The sequence below is a fragment of the Odontesthes bonariensis genome, chromosome 6 (genome assembly GCF_027942865.1).
Source record: "Odontesthes bonariensis isolate fOdoBon6 chromosome 6, fOdoBon6.hap1, whole genome shotgun sequence".
Lineage (NCBI taxonomy): Eukaryota > Metazoa > Chordata > Actinopteri > Atheriniformes > Atherinopsidae > Odontesthes > Odontesthes bonariensis.
This window is the reverse complement of record NC_134511.1, coordinates 38,831,314-38,848,914: the sequence shown is the minus strand read 5'-3', so window position 1 is coordinate 38,848,914 and position 17,601 is coordinate 38,831,314. Positions and strand designations below refer to the sequence as shown.

Below are 17,601 nucleotides of genomic sequence, written 5' to 3'. Positions count from 1 at the left end.
AGCCAACAAATAGGCTTTCAGGTGAGGTGCACAGGACGTGAGAAAAAGGGGCTCTCACATCCCGTTGTACATCAGCAGCCTTTATTTTATTACTACTATCCGATGTACAAATTGGTTGGGACCGCTCGAAAATAGGGAAACGACCTTCGAAAATTTGCGATTATAATGAGAAAGGATGCTGATATCTACAAAGTTTAAAAAAGTTGTGACTCTGACTCAACTCGGGTGTTCTGTTTGCTCTGAAGTAAACGGTCGTGTGGCGTAACTCTGAGAATTCAACCCCTGCGTTAAGAGACACGAGTGTGCAGCGTTACAGGAGTGAAAAATAAAGTGTACTTGCCTTACTGGTGACTGGTTTCATCCAGGTCTAAAGCAGCTCCTCAACTGGTAACCGCCGCTGCCGCATGTGCTTCTTCTTTTAATATCCTGCCGTCCACTTTCTCCTTTTTCTCTCGCCGTTTCCCAGATTTCTATTAGAGCCTCTACCCAGCTCTCATTCGCTGTCCCTCTCACTCTCCTCTCTTCTTCTCCCGCGGACCCCCTTACCAATGTGCGGAGTTAAATCTTAATGATACACTTACAGAAAAAAATCTTTGTCCGATTTAATCTTATTGGTTTCACCTTTTCAAAGAGCTGGAGACATGGCCGGGGAGTTTCAGTAGAGTGTCCGAGACAAGGACGGGAGAGAGAGCTCTCTTGTTGAATACTTAAAAAACAACCCATCCCTCCTAAGCCTTTTCAAAGGGGACACTTGCATATTAACGCTCTATCTTCTTATATGTGGCGTGGTTGAAGATATGCGTAGAAAGATTTAGTTTTGTTCAAATATAATTGAAAATAATGGAAGGAGATAATCATTACCAGCACGGTATCCATATTTTTTTAGACAATTTATGCACATCGTTTTGATTTTATGGTAAATATAAATAGAAAGCTATTATGATTCCAGCATACTTTAGAGACTATCTTTAATTTAATGTTTTTCAATTCAACTGATCGATGTTCTGTAAAAGTTTCTATCTTTGCCAGGCAGCATAGACATGAAAACAGTTCTGTATTTTTCAAAAGGTTAAAAAGACGAAAGACAGCCTTGCATTTTTCGAGTTCGATAATTTGTTTTAATAGTTTTTAAAAATTCACGTTTTATGACTTGTACATGCATTAGTATGAAGTTGTAATTGTACAATGTACGCTAGATGGCAGCGCGATCCAGACATTTTTCAGCCGAAGAGGTAAAGCCTGCAGAAACGCTGATACAAAACAGCCCGAATCCCAATTCACAGAAACTTCACTTTATTCTGAATTACTGACATTATTAAGAGATAACATGACATCAGCTCAATGAGTGTTGAGAGTATGAGACCTTGATAAATGCTATAGGCTATTGCATATTTCTCCGTCTAATTTTGGAGATTTTCTGCTGTTGACAATACATTCCGTCTGTAAAACATATTCTTCCATGCATCTTTCTTCTTCGTGACGTTTTCGTGCTGTTATAAACTGATTTTGTTCTAAATTGTAAGTTTTAATGATCCAGACTGTCTCGACTACAGACGACGATGTACCGCAATGCGCATGCTAAGGACAAGACAACGTATGGACATATAAATCCACGTGAAGCTCGTGAAGACAACATTTAGTTTAATAATAAAGATAACAGTCCGAGACAAACCATGTTGAAACTTTGGGGAATTTCTCTGTCAGAATCCCCCTTTCTCCGCTGCGCACAGCTTTTGGTTTATTTGTCGTGCGTAAAAGCTTTGTCCCCCCCCCCCTTGCCTTTACCCCGCTTTTTTTCGCCATTCTATCCAGGGTTTCTTCCTCTTTTTGGTGACAATAGACGGCCCATACTAATCAGGTTTCAAAGTAAATAGCAGCGCGGGGCGAGCTCAATGTAAATTGTGCCTGTCAGAGCCCCCCCTCTCCCCCCCTCCAGTCGTAGATGGCTACACTGCAAAAAATATCCACCCGCAGACAGCAACCCGTTCAGCACTAAATCTGGAAATCTTGGATACACCAAGACGGTGGTTTGAATCTTGCATCTCGGGGAGGGATGCCTCGATTTGTCTCCTGTGCCAACCGATCCATCACTGTCAATTCACATCGCCTGTCAATGTCCCAACGGACTCTCCCTGATTCAACTCTATTCGAATGTATAGTTTTAACCAAATCTGACCAAGACTTGCAGTTCGATCGGAAACGTGTAGATTTCTGCAATCTGCTCTGTTTTACTTCATTTTAAGTGAAAAATAAGATTTTTACATTTGAACACGAGACCAAATGACTTATTGAGATGGACATTTTTTGCAGTGGATGAACGGAGGGGGACTCTAACCAATGGAGAGAAAGAGAGGGCTTGGCTATAACCTTAGCCTCCCATTTTCTCTCTCCCTCTATCCCCCCTCTCCTCCTCTCCTCCTCCTCTATGCAGGGCTCTGGCCAGTCAGTCGCCTTTGATTATCAGTCTCCAGCAGCCCCTCTCTTGGCTCCTTGACATGAGCACCATATAAGGCGCAGCGATCTCCATAGAAACGTGTCAGTTTCAATAGTAGTGTCAAAGTTCACTATATACAGACATTCGCGCAGATCCCCCGTTTCGGAAACATTGCTCTGCTGGTCCTCCCGTTTAAGCGCATTCATTTTTGGGTCTCTCCTTCTTCTTGCATATTCTATTAGTAGTTGGTGTTTTTCCTCTTCTTTTTTTATCTTTTCTCTTCGTATCTCCATTCCTCCTGCTGGAGAGAGGTGAAACTATACATGGGCACTTCATTCGGCGACGCGGTTTTCTTTCGCTGCTGGGCGAGATGATGAGGTTTATTTAAGAATATAGATGTAAAAATCCAGCTCTTCAGTTTTTTCTCTCCTCCTATACGACGAAGACGGGAGTGTAAAGGAGCAAGGGGAAGAAAGGAGAAAGGAATTTATCTCCGCAGCACTTTGGATCGCGTGTCTTTCCAGCAAAAAGGTTTTTTTTCTTTTTTTTTTTAATACTTGTTCCTGCGTCCATGTGAATCGCTCCTGCCTTTCCTTTGTGGCTATTTTATATCTAACTGCAATTTGTTACGTCTGGACTCGGGTTTTCCTACAAGATTAGAGATTCCTGAATGGCTGACTGCAATTTACCTTGGAACTGGCCTCCCGATACTTGCTTATCCTGATCGGGTGCCTTTTCAGTCGCCCTCCTGTATTTTGAATGTATTGATCGCGTTTACTCCCCTTCTTACCCCATATGAGATTGCGTGTTCCGATTTGACTTTGCACTGCCCTGTCTTTTGAGATCCCTTTTTCTCCTCTTCGCTTCATAAACGTCAGCGATCATTTCGCTTTATAGCACTTTCCGGGGCCGAGATATGGCAATGGTAGTTAGCGTCTGGCGAGATCCGCAGGAAGACGTGGCCGGAGGACCTCCGAGCGGCCCCAACCCAGCAGCTCAGCCGGCGAGGGAGCAGCAGCAAGCGGCGTCGGCGGCGCCGCACACTCCGCAGACCCCCAGCCAGCCGGGACCCCCGTCCACGCCGGGGACCGCCGGGGACAAGGGGAGTCAAAATTCTGGACAGAGTCAGCAGCATATTGAATGTGTGGTTTGCGGAGACAAATCGAGCGGCAAACACTATGGCCAGTTCACCTGCGAGGGATGCAAAAGTTTCTTCAAGAGGAGTGTACGGAGGAACTTAACATACTCATGTCGTGCCAATAGGAACTGTCCCATTGATCAGCACCACCGAAATCAGTGCCAATACTGCCGACTGAAGAAGTGTTTAAAAGTGGGAATGCGGCGGGAAGGTGAATATATATATATATTATTTTTTTTAAAGCCCATTCATGATCACACATCTTAATAGCAGGCGTACAGGGCTGCCATGTTGCATTAAGGTCACAGGCTCCATAGCTGAGCATACTGCAGACTCTATCCGTGTTTTTGAGGGATGTTTGCATGAGTGGTTCGTCTCTCTGTTTCTGTGAGAGAGGGTAAAAGGCCATTGGAGCCACAGCAGCTATACTTGTAAATGCAGGTCGCCTGAACAAAGCGGCTCGTCCAGTTTACCATTTTTTAAAATTATTCTTGTATTCTAAACTTTACCATTTGCAAGCAAATGGTTAAGGTCCAAAAATTCTATTTCATATACAGAAGAATAGCGCAGAATAGAAGTGTATATGTGTGTGCATGTACGTGTCTCTTTGAGTGTGTCCGTGCGTGTGTGTGTGTGTGTGTGTGTACAGTGTGAAAGCCTAATGGTCCCATCCCTAACAGTACCTTAAGTAAGCTTACTAATTCATAATTGTACAGTAGGATTTGTGACCCGTGTGTGTGTGAGAATGTAAAAAGAACACACTACAAAGCCACGTCTCTTTCAGGCTGCTTGTGCTGACTAGACAGCTCAGACACACAGAATAATGTCGTTGAAGTTGTCCATGGCTCATTGTTTTGCTTGCTGCATTACAGGCCGTATAACTTTCCTCTCTATCTCAGGTGTTTGATGCCAGTTTATGCAGACATCCCTCAATTCCAGTCTATTATCTGCAGTATAAACTACAAGTCGGCGTGTAATGTGCACTGACTTGCATTAATATTTTATTTTCAATACACTTGCTGAATCCCCTTTATTCCCAGCTGACCTTTTGATTTGGGCTAAATCTATAAATGATATTGGATTTAATGCTAATTGTCAATCATATTAGTTACATGTTTGGCCATAGTTAACATTTGTTTAATAACCTAAGCATCGTCTAAATATTTTTGCTAAAGTAATATGCCATTACGCCTTAAAATGTCCACAATGTTACGTTTGTTAAATTTGGAAAACTGAAAATATATGCTTTTTATTTATCAGAGACAGTGTATTTCCATCTACACACAACCCTGCTTGATAGTCTGTGTCCCTAAAGACAAATTGGTGAAGATTGGAGAACACAGCATGAATTTTTCATGTTGCCCATAGAATAATTTGCTTTGTAATATTACAGTGTTACCATCTCTATACAGTAGTCAGTGTGTTTTGAAAAGCTTGTAAAAAATTCTGTTTCAGTGCACAATGTTTGAGAATAAACACACTAGTTGTAGCTTCCTTGACGGTTGTACCACTCGTGGACAATGTTTATCAGTCCTGGATGCACATTTCCTCTTTTTCTCTTTCTTTTTGTTAGCGGTTCAGCGAGGACGAATGCCTCCAACCCAGCCCAACCCAGGCCAGTACGCGCTGACGAACGGGGACCCTCTGAATGGCCATTGCTATCTGTCCGGATACATCTCCTTATTGCTGCGGGCAGAACCTTATCCGACGTCCCGGTACGGGAGCCAGTGCATGCAGCCCAACAATATCATGGGCATCGAGAACATCTGCGAGCTGGCGGCTCGTTTGCTCTTCAGCGCCGTGGAGTGGGCGAGAAACATCCCTTTCTTTCCCGACCTGCAGATCACCGACCAGGTGTCCCTTCTCAGGCTGACGTGGAGCGAATTGTTTGTGCTTAACGCGGCCCAGTGTTCCATGCCTCTGCATGTGGCCCCTCTGCTCGCCGCGGCGGGCCTCCACGCCTCCCCGATGTCCGCGGATCGCGTCGTGGCTTTCATGGATCACATCCGGATCTTCCAGGAGCAAGTGGAGAAGCTTAAGACCCTGCACGTAGACTCGGCAGAGTATAGCTGCCTCAAGGCCATCGTGCTTTTTACATCAGGTGGGTGTCCAACATGTCTCACATGAACATGTCTATATTCATAGGAGGCCTGGTTCTGGTAGTGGGAGTGAGGCTTACGGGGCGGTGGCATCAAGAATATGGCTGTCAGATATCGACTGGTCACAGATCCGAGTGCTCGAGATGTTTGTGTTGTCGATGAAAAAGCTATTTTGTCAGCAAGCTTGCTTCATATCCACTTACATGCATTCCCATGTCAGTTGTGGCCGCTGCCTAAGACGTGTAAACACATCCAGACTGAGTGAGTGCATCACGTATTTAAGTGCATCTCTCCGTTCAAAGCCTTTTAAAATCTGAGATAATTTACAATAGCACGGTAAATAGTATGTATTCTTTGAGCTTAAAGCATTTTGAGCCTGTCTGAATATAAAACCGAGATTGTTCGTGCCCATAAATTTTGGAACAGGTGTCAAATAATTGAGCGTAAAGATGAAATAGTCTGTCAGTGGGTGATGTATGACAGCTGATGCATTTATGAGTGTCGCTGCATGCTTTTATCCTTGTTTTTCGTGCACAAACACATGTCTTCGGGGGCAGGAAATAATCCCTAACAGACTGAGATCAAAAAGGCTGATGGAAGTTGACTCGTATGTCAGTGCATCTGTAGGACAGAACAGCACTTAATAACACAGCTTATTAGTGGATTCATCTTAGCTGATCTATTAATTGTCTTAGATACTGAGGATAGTTTCTCCTATCTCAAAGCTTTGAAAGTAATCGGCAGCAGTTTTTTTAAAGTAACCTACATTGTTGATAGCTTAATTGATGGCTGACTGGGGCACGGTTCTAAATGTCCTTATTTACTCTCGCTGCGTAATGTAGATGCTATTTTGTAGTTAGTTGTGTACGCTTGGTGTCATTAGGCCTGCTATGTCAGAGGAGTCTGGTGATTCTGGAAAGGAAAGTCTGAACTCACTTACACACCCCAAAACTATTTCTTAACTTTCCTCAAAGTTTCGACCTCACTGCTCTCATATTTGGCTTATCTAAAAAATAAAAAATAAATCTGAAAACAAGGCTTACATATTCTATAATTGGACACGTTTATGATATAATAACCATATTTATGATGGTTGTCAGATGTGTTTTCAACTTGAAGTAAAGATCCATTAAAAGCGCAATAATTTGATTTTACATTAAGAGGCTACACTTGTCTTTTAGAATATTTCAGTAATAATTATTTATTGTTAATGAAACTTTACAGGGATCTACAACTACTCATGTTAATTACCTATAAAAATTCCAATATTATATTATATTATATTATATTATATTATATTATATTACATTATATTATATTATATTATATTATATTATATTATATTATATTATATTAAATTATATTATATTATATTATATTATATTATTACTTCCGTAATTGCTCATGTTATTTCAAAATCCCATAGAGAGTGTGTGTGTGCATATAGTAATAAGGTGAGTATAATCAGGGACTAAATGATACAAAATCTAAATTATTGCTCACTAAACTTGTAAATATAAAATCTGAATCTGCATTTTAATCTAAACCAACTACAACATTTAGGTTCCTTTTTTCATCACTTAAGTAATGCTACTGTTTGGTGACTTTGCAATTGTTTACATTATAAGTTTCAGAAACCATAATGATTACTGCTCAGATGGGAGGGAAGGGGGGGTGTTGGCAATTTGAAACGCCAAAGTTGACGGCATTCTGATGACATATAATTTTACGCACATGATACGTATTTTCTTATATCAATTACCGGTCTTAACTCACTTGATAGATTTTTTTATTGACTTTATTCAAAATTAGCCTTCTCATCCTGCAACTGTAACCGTGTGCTGTGACACATCTGATCATATCTTTTTATTGCACGGCGTTCCAGTAATTCACCCCAGATTACCCAGAGAAACTCCATATACACATTAACATCCCCCATGTTTTCTAATAGATCACTTAGTTTGTGTGATAGGCTACAACTGATGTCGGCTACAGCAAGTCACGTGGCACTGTGCCAAGATTAGCGGGGAATGTTTGCCTTTAATAACACTAGCCTTGTCAGTATTTGATGCATAAATAATGGTGGCCTGAGTAAACTATTTCACCACAGATCTGGATCGTTGTCTTATATTAACTCCTTACCCACACGTGCATGTCGTGATGTGTGCCTTTGTTAACTTACAGAAATACTCGTTTGGATCTGGAAGCTATCTGCTCCCAAGTCTCAGCCTTGAGGTTGTGGGGTGCAGTGGTTACAGGGAGGCCTTATGGAAAGCTGTGGGGTGTCTTTGACCATCTTTCTCTTTACGTATGCATTCACTGCATATATTCTGAAATGCTTTGGATCGTCTATATCACTGCATTGCAAAATGCATGCCAAATAGCTACCTGCTATATTTTGCGAGAAATTTCCAAATGTAATTAATTTAAACCGTATCGATTGCTGAAGATTTTAAAAGAGACACTCAGCTTTAATCCATAGGGATTTGCACACATGGGGCTTTGGCCAGCCGGACTAAGGTCACAGTAAATCACCCCGAGATCTCAGCGTTGCCCCTGGGTTCATAAGGTTATTGTGTCTAGCGATAGTGAGTTATAGCGGGGAGAAATTACGCATAAGCTTAAAAGCTTCAGTCCAAAGCTTAATGTATAGTGCTTGAAAACTAAAGCAGCCTTTCATGTGTAGTTTCCACAAAAGCACAGCTCTAAACAGTATCTTCTGAGGACAGCTAGACTTCTTATGGGACCATATATGCCAGCGGTTACGCTGCTTGCATTTACAGCACTTTAATATGTATGCTCAGTTTGGGTGAAAAAAAAAAACAGATCCTTTTAAGACAGACAAAACACGCAAGAGACTAACAAGTCTCGTATGCCTTTGTCTATCTTGAAGCGTGGCTGCAGAACCCGCCAGTGAACACCCAGCACGCTTCGCCTTGTTGCACATGCTCATTTTCTGACATTTTATGTCTCTTCTCTGTGACTATTGACTTCACCTCCTCTAATAAATTTGATTGCTTTCAGCGGACTGTCCTATAGGCTACATGGAAAAACAGGCCAAGAGTGGTCTATGGAGAGAAGAGCAGCGAAATCACTTAACAGCTTACTGCAGAGTAATTAGGTCACATTACATCCAGTGTAATTTCAGATTCATCAGTGCCGTTTATGTTGCTTTATACTTGAATCCCTAGAGTCCAGACATAAAGAGCAGCGGCATTTGGGCCTATACCTTTCGCCATAGCTTTACTGCCCCATCACTTCTCAACACACTTATACAACTCTGACATTTAGCTCTATATTCTTGTTGATTGTTGTGAGAACAGGCAGCGATACCCTCCACTGAGTTGTACATCCTCTACCCCAGCAGCAAGTCCCCTGTTTATTCTGTATGACAGTCCCACTCGCTCAGTGTGATGTAGCATGTTTGGGCAGCTTGTTTGTTCATTCTACATTGTCAATAACATGTAATGGCGGGTGCTGAATGATAACCAGAGAGCCTTTGCAGGATATATATTGGGAATGGCAAGGTGTGCGCTTGGTAAGGCTCAATAGGGACGGAAATTGACGATGTGGTTCTGTGTTCGAAAATTGTAAAGAAAATATCGGCAAATTCACCAGCACTATAATTTGAGTGTTATGTCTTGTTGAATAGTTGGAAGGGAAAAAGTGATATAGGCCCTATGTGTATGCTACGTGATATCACAAGTTCCCCTGAGATGCACTTTTCTGCAACCATGGTGACCTGACATAATTAGAAACTATATTACAGTGATATATTCTTAGCCCACAGTTTTTGCTTGACTTGTTTTACGAAATGTATATCAGAATCAGAATTCAGTGACTTTTCCTCAAAAAACTGTACTCCGGGGTTCAGATAAGTAAGGATCTTAACTGTAGTGCTTTTGGTGTGTTTCTCAGACGCTTGTGGCCTGTCGGATGCTGCTCACATCGAGTCCCTACAGGAGAAATCCCAGTGCGCCCTGGAGGAGTACGTGAGGAGCCAGTACCCGAACCAACCCAGCCGCTTTGGCAAGCTCCTGCTGCGGCTTCCCTCTCTGCGCACCGTCTCCTCTTCGGTAATCGAGCAGCTGTTCTTCGTCCGTTTGGTAGGTAAAACTCCTATTGAAACCCTCATCAGGGATATGCTATTATCCGGGAGCAGCTTCAACTGGCCTTACATGTCCATCCAATGATCCCTCATATGAAAGAGGAAATAAGAGAGGAAAAAAAGGACCAAAATTCAGCACCCCTCACCCCATCCTCCTTCAAGAAGACTATATATAGGACCTTTTCTGAGAAACTTGGAAGACATTACTTTTTTTCTGTCTTCTGGGACTGTGATGGAATACATTATGTACAGAAAAATATTGGAACTGGACTTTACACCTGTGTAAATCCACCCTCATCTTCAAGAACAATACTCTTCATTTTGTAAAATACTAGTCTTTATTTTCCTTTTTTTTTTGTAAAAAATTCAAATAAAATGAAAAACATCATATGCGCAGTAAGAAAAAAGAATCAAGACTTAGCGGGAAAATAATGTTTCCAAGCAATTATAAGAATTGTCCTGTGTCTATGTACCTCTCTGTTTTGTATTTTTTCTGGTTCTAAACCAGGGTTTCTGTGATTCTATACTAATAATTTTTTGATATAACCTTTTGCTTCTTATAATGAGTGCGATATATGTTGTCGAAGCTATGTTCTCCAAGAATTAAAATTGAAGTGAAAATTTAAAAACAGAAAAAATAAAGAAATTTAGACGAATAAGAAACAGTCTAATCGCTGTGACAATATCACCACTGATGGTTGAACTTTTTCCCAATTGATACGATGGACCTGCAACTGCAGCAAACTGACCTCGAGGACATTTTTACTGACATTTTTACTCCAGGACGTCTGGGGCGCCTTTTCTCCGGGCCATGAGTGCGTGTGGAGTCGATCATCAGTCAAAGAGGAGAGACATGAAAATCAAAAGCACTTTTAATATATCATTTCAAATACATTTTGTTTGTTTCGTCTTGAAAATTTTCATTGTTTCTTGAATTTTATTGGTTGTTGCCTTCAATTGCTTACTCCATGATGCAGCTTTTTGCAGAAAGGTCGGTTGATGAAGTTGTGTGATGGTGACTGTACTATTAAAAAAAGAAATAGGCAACAATGTCTCATTCTCAAGCATTTTCCTGGGAGCAAATGTCAATGTGGTCGGGCTTATTTTAAACCATCAGAGGGGTCTGTTGTCTCTGTGCGCTCCTGGCTTCTATATGAAAAAGCACAAGTGAAACCTGGGTTATAAACATATTATTCTGAATTCATTGTTTGCTTCTGCACCGACCTGTGAAAACGAGGTGATGCAAGGGATCAAGTATGGTAATGCCACAATAGACGTAGGCTACATATTACATTTTGAAAGAACAGCTGGCATAACTGGCATTGCGGATACAAAGAAGGGGAGACAAAACGTGAGGAACCACAGCAGTGAGCACTCTGCCAGCCTGTGAGCGCATTAATGTTTAATATTTTTCCCAGACAGCAAGGGAAGCCTGTGCACCACACAGTGCCACCTCTATCCTTCCTCCCGTGGCTTAATCAAGGTGGTTCTCCATAAACCAAACAATACCCCCCCGCCTCACCCCTATTCCTAAAAACTCTGCCTTGATAGTGCATTGCATGCTTCGGTATTGATGTGGGCGTCATTTGGCAAAAGGGTTAGGCCCCGCTGCAAAGCTGCTGTGATATGCGTGATCAATCTGGAAAATGTATTTTACAGCATGTAAGCCAGTCGATAGGAACACCGAGTGTGATGCATTGTGTGGGAATGGAGAGGAGGAAGGCGAGGGAGGGAGGAAGAGAGACCGTGGAGCCAATGCTGAGACAAATGAGAGGAGAAACGTGTTAGAAGGAAATCAAGTGTCTGCGTGTGAGTGTGTGCCTGTGTGTGAGGAGAAAGAGAAGAGAGAAAGAGAAAGATAGGTGGCCTTGGTTTACCTGATACACTCGGAGTGTAATGAGTACATCGATAAGTCCACAATGTGTTAGATGGGTTACACACAGTTTCTGTCCCTGCGTTAGTCTGTCTGAGCGTCCGATCCCTCGTTTTCCCTCCATTTCCTCCACAGATTAGAAAAGAAGCCCAGTTATTTACCTGCAGCCCTGGCTGGCATCACTGCATTAAACTAACAGTAAGAGTGCAAAAATGTGATAAAAGTGGGGAGCGTTAAAAAGAAGAAAATGGGATTTAGGATTGACATTTATCAGCTTTGCCCGTTAGTCCTCCTCATCATCAAATGTGTTGCTTGTGTGCCATTTTGCCCACAACTTCATCTGCTGACTGGCAGTGATGAGAAAGAGTTGAACAGAAGCTGCTGTAGCATGTTGCAATCTCTGAGTTAGACATTACCCATTTTGTTATCTACCTTTTAAGATGATGGGAGGGGTAATAGTTTCAGAAGTCTACTCATCTGTACTGCTTGTCTGTTCAAAGGCTTAAGAAGTGTTGAAGCATTAATTAGTTGGTTGTTATGGAGGGATGAGGTAGTTTTTGCTTCAGATGCTCTCACACATTTTTATATTTGTTTCTGATTTCTGTTCCTGCATCCTGTACCTATGGGTCCATAACGATGTGAGCTACAAGCATTATTGTGATATTTCTGCAGACTGGATAGTTGTTTCGTTGGTGTGGATATAATAGTTCTCCCCAAGCTTTAGATCAGGGGAAAAAAAAAAATCAGCTGATGGGGCCTTCCCTTTCTGCATTATATGACAGACAAGATATAATGAACACAGCAAAAAAGACAATAGATGATTTTTTTTTCAAAAACTACACACACAATATAAAAAATCACACAAAATCCTGAAACACAACCATAACAACTCATCCAAAAGCCCTAAAATTATTTGCCAGTTTTAAATTTACAACTTTTCTTTTCTTTTCATTTCTGTCATCCACATGACTCTTTCTTGGATAACTATGAGGACTATATTTCAAGAAGAGGCCAAATGTTTGTGTTTCAAAGAACAAGTTGGCTTCACCGTGACCACCACAACAGTCCAGGTCGTTTTTGTTTTATGTTGCTCCGTGTCCGGGCTAGATTGTTTACTGGGTTATTCAACGCAGCTTTCAGCTGTTTGTCTCCACACAACAAATTCAGAATCCCTCCAGAGTAACTGTCTTCTATCCTCTTGCTGAGAGCATTCTGTTCTAGTATTGTTACACTGTAGGCTATATAAAGCAGTAGTTCAAAAACAGATGAAATGGTGGCATGTGTTCCTAATTAACGTTTCAGTATAGCAACACAAGAAAAAAAAACCACACGAGGACTCAAAACAGTGATCATTTGTATTTAGGCTGTAGACCAGTCTTGACTCTCCTTTCTTTGATAGAGGCTTAAATTAGTATATTATGTAATATGTTGAATATTGGAATGCTGTGCTTTAAATAACTGCTGTATATATATATATTTTTTTTTTTTTACTTAGTCGTTTCTCGTCAGATTTACCTTGCGATCTGATTATATAATCTATTATTAGTTAAACAAAAGAAAAGGGAAAATACACAAGGAGGAGAGTGAATTTTCTGTCAGATGGCCCATAGCTGCGGTGGGTAAGGGAGATGGATATGTGGTGCACTATAGGCTCCATTTGTGTCTCTGTAATTTCGGAAACTCTGGTTAGCAAAGTGTTACTACGAAATGAGTTAAATAACCATTTACCTTTGTCTGGTTTCATTCATCAAACCACAAGTGGAGGACTCCTAACACGGGGGGCTATTTGTTTGCTTTACACAAGCAGCTGGGTGCGATTTCACGTTTGAGATATCTGTCTGAAAGCGAAACATTTATTATCCCAGGTTGTCAGCGAGCCTATTTCTCCAAAACCCTCAATGCAAACCGGCAGTGTTCTGCAGGAGTGGAAATGTCCTATTGGCGTCACACGTCACTACATTTCACTTATAGCAGCCCCGTTTTCCCGGTCACATTTGACAAATGCTGTTGTTTGAGACAATAACAATTTTCAAATAGCGGCTCTGTCTATGAATGGGGGCCGCTCTGAAGTATGACACGACTTATTTCTCATATTGTCTTGTGCGTAAAAATGATGGCAACACATGCAGGACAAGTGCTTCGTTGTGTCTGCTACGCAGCTCATCCACACAAGCTTGCAAAATGGCTGGGAACGCACAGGGAGGACTAATTTCCGAAATTAAATGGATTTCTGTGACTTGTTTGCTGTATCTCAGCATCCAGCCTGAGTTTCTTGTTGTATTGACTGCACACAGTCAATGTTGAGGAATAGCGTGTGATTACAGTGTGCTGTTCTGAGATCTGTCCGCAGACCACATAGGCAACCTTTAAGCCATGGATCAAATCCAGCCCTTCGGGATATAAAATGAGCCTAGTTGTGAATGTAACACAAGGGGACGCCTGCCTGCTTACGAGCGTACACCCCCGCGTGTGCACATACACGGTTGTCATAACTATGTGCAAGGCAGTGGTTGTAATTTTGTCTATATTTGTAAGGTATTTCTGAGTGTTTGTGTGCTGGCACGTTCCTTGCAAGCCCGTGCGTAAAAGCGTGTATCCACAAACGTACGTTAGCGTATGTGCTCTCGCTGCTGGTTGAGAGAGAGAGAGAGAGAGAGAGAGAGAGAGGTGATTGTGAGAAAGCCCGGATCGCTGTGTAAGCGGATCTCTTTGTGTTGATTTAGGAAGACGTTTGCTGTATATAACGTTCAAGGCTGATAATATCATTGCCTGGCCAGATAAATAAAGCATTGGCCAAAACCATCGGGTCAGCTATCGATCCGCTTTTTCTCCCTGAGAGAGCGAGAAGGCGGGGTGGACAGGAGGAGGGGGACTGAGAAAAAGAAGGAGAGAAAGGGAGAGAGACCTAACTCATTAGCATTCCACAGCCATGGACTAAACGCTGACAACTAACAGAGATATCCAGCTCTACACCACTGCATGCATTTTCCCCCCGTTGTCTTCCCCTGGCCCTTCATTTCCAGCGGACAGATTTCTCGTCACAGCCAGCACATTTTTATTTATGCCCTCTCCACTCCTCTTGCACGAATGGACCCCTCGCACAAGAGAGGAAAAAGCCTCTGGTAAAGCAGAGGGGAAAATGAGGGAGTGATGTTGTAAAAACTGTGCAGAAGTGACAGCGCTAAGCACACCGGCTTTGCTTGAGAGAGATACAATTGTTTGTGACGTGACAAAATGGGAGACGTTTTAAATGGAAATCCTATTTGTCATTACTTCCATATTTTATAATCTGAAAAAAGAAAATCTGTTCCCTGAAAAGATTCAAAATAGGAGGGGGGGGGGGGTAATTATGACTGTTTAAGATATGTAGTAGTGTGGCTGAATTTAGTGTCTTTTTAAGCTTTGAAACGTTTGTAAAATTGTTTTCTTTCGAGGATGTTATTCACCAGTATCCCTAAATAAATTAGGTATATACTATGAGACCAGTAACAGAAATTTAAAACATCTGAGTTTTCTTGTTTGTTTTTTCCATTGGTATTCATATAGCAAATTTCTTTTAAATAAAAGTCTGAAAACTTGAAAGATTTAAAAAAATGATATATAGAATTTTAATGACATGGTTTAGACAAGCCCTTTTTTTCCAGACGACTATATCTCAATATGGGCTCAAGTCTCGCCTAACAATGACAGCTGTTCATCTGATAGTAACTTCTTTCCAAGTTTTCTCCCCTCCCACCCCGGGGCCCCCGGTCTCTGTCTTGCTTTGTTGTTTTAAAATATGCATGTCTCTCCGGAATGCCAGTCACGGGTCCAAACTTTGTGTGTCCCAACCTCCCACATGATGAAATGATCCTTTTAAAGCGGGCTCAATATGTCTCAATCTGCACTCCTCTCCCCTCTCTAAAGCTTCTGGGTTCGGGACACAGCCCAGAAACATATTAATTAAAGCGCACTTTACTGCGGACTTTTTAGCACTGAGGAGGAAGATGCGGTTGGATCAAGTCAAACCCTGTCAGCGACGGATGGATGAAGATTCATGGCAAAAAAAAGGGAGAAAAGTAAGGCTCATTTTGACTCTCTCTCTCTCTCTCTCCCTGTCTTTCCACAGTGTGTGTGTGCGTCTTTTGCACAGTGTTCGTGTGTGTTCCTCGGACTGAAACGGATAAAGCCAGGGGGAGTGAGTGAGAAAGAGAGAGGGATGTGTGAGAGAAAGGGGAGGAGGGATACATACGTAAAAAGTGAAAGAGGATGGACGTTTGTCTGTTTATGTGGGTGTATGCGTTTATGCATGTGTGTATCAAGAAATTAATAAGCACGTGGCGTTAAACTCCAATGTGCAACTTTTCTCGTGTAGCCTACAGCTGTTTGCTTGCATGGTGGTGTTTACATGTGTGGAATAAACCACACTACCTACCAGGAAAAAGAGGAAAGGAAATGCTTGGTTTTAATGGGGAAAGAGTAAATCGGATGTTACGGAGTGTTTGCAGCTCAAGGAGAACTCCTAATTCCTTCTGTCAAGTTTGAGAGGATGTCTACACGTTTCTCAGCCAATACTAAGGACAAAACGACCAAATTATCACAGATGCGGGGGCGTGTATTAAAGATAAGTTAATTAAATCTCGGGAAAAGTTTGAGTTGGAACCTGTTGCTTCTCTCAACATAACAGTAACCAGTACTGTGAAAACATCCCCTGAGCCCTACAGCATCTCATCCCACCATAATCCACCCCACCGAAAATGTAAACACACGGGGAGTCTTTGGGAGACCAGCACAAACAAATTGAATTTAATGACTGTGTTCATTTATTAAATTCAGACACGTTTTAATAGACATCCCAACAGTCTGATTATGTCAACATATGGAAGGCCGCGCAGCAAGGCCCGGGCTGACATACCTGATAACGCCTGCTTTCCAGCAATATTTACGGCTTCTCTTTCTAATACAGTCCAGATGGTGTGTGACTGTGCCACCGCAGTCGGCGAGTTCCTCAATTTTTACTCCGCAGCATTTTGTTGCAATTACATCAACGCTGAGAGAGAGTTTATTGGTGACCCACTTTCACGGCGTTATGATGAAAAAAATAAAAAAATAAAAAAAATAAAATAGAGAAACAAATTTTGTCGAAGAAAAAAATAAGTTTGGACCGCGAGTTAAAGGTGACGATATTTGCATGTAAAGTTTACTTTTGACTCAAAGACAACTTTAAAGATTTAAAACACAATCTCATTGAAGGATGCTCTTAAAATCGCCCCCACTTCATGGTTTGATGGATTAATATGTTATGTAGACAAAACACACAGGCTGCATTCATGCCTGACCACTCTTGGTTGTTTCTTCTACGTTTTTTCAGTCAGTCACTCAAGCAGAATAATGCATGTAAAGATATAATCCACTGAGCACACACCCTCTGTAGTCATTTAGCTATTTTATCCTCTGACAATAAATTGGCAAGCTTTTTTGCAGGTATCCAACCTATCATGGCATAATAAACGCCTGTTTGTCTGCTAAAAAGATTTTTTATAAACTTATTTATCTGTTTATTTGAGTGCATTAATGCAGACACGATAAAACTATCATCTGAATATAAGAAATGTAGCTATTTTACATCCATCTGTTTGCCTACACAAAATATTTTGCATCTATCTATCTATCTATCTATCTATCTATCTATCTATCTATCTATCTATCTATTTATCTATCTATCTATCTATCTATCTATCTATCTATCTATCTATCTATCTATCTATCTATCTATCTATCTATCTATCTATCTATCTATCTATCTATCTATCTATCTATCTATCAGAGTTGCAGATCAAATTGTCGCCATCTGTGTATACCTGGATTTCTCAGGAAGGCTGTTGTAGGTCTATTATGATTAACTGAAACGAAGCATTGAAAGGTATTTTTCATCTATGCCACAGGGTACCGCTCCTGACAGTGGTAAGG

The 17,601-nt window shown here is 41.4% G+C and overlaps 1 protein-coding gene across 1 annotated transcript; it reads left to right on the top strand.

Annotated features, from left to right (window-relative positions):
• The first annotated feature begins 2,433 nt into the window (after positions 1-2,433).
• On the top strand, positions 2,434-15,134 carry nr2f1a (nuclear receptor subfamily 2, group F, member 1a). Its single transcript, XM_075468749.1, has 3 exons — positions 2,434-3,783; positions 5,146-5,673; positions 9,590-15,134. Exons 1-3 carry the CDS (start codon positions 3,351-3,353, stop codon positions 9,862-9,864), a joined length of 1,236 nt encoding a protein of 411 aa, XP_075324864.1. The 5' UTR covers positions 2,434-3,350; the 3' UTR covers positions 9,865-15,134.
• The last annotated feature ends 2,467 nt before the right edge of the window (positions 15,135-17,601 follow it).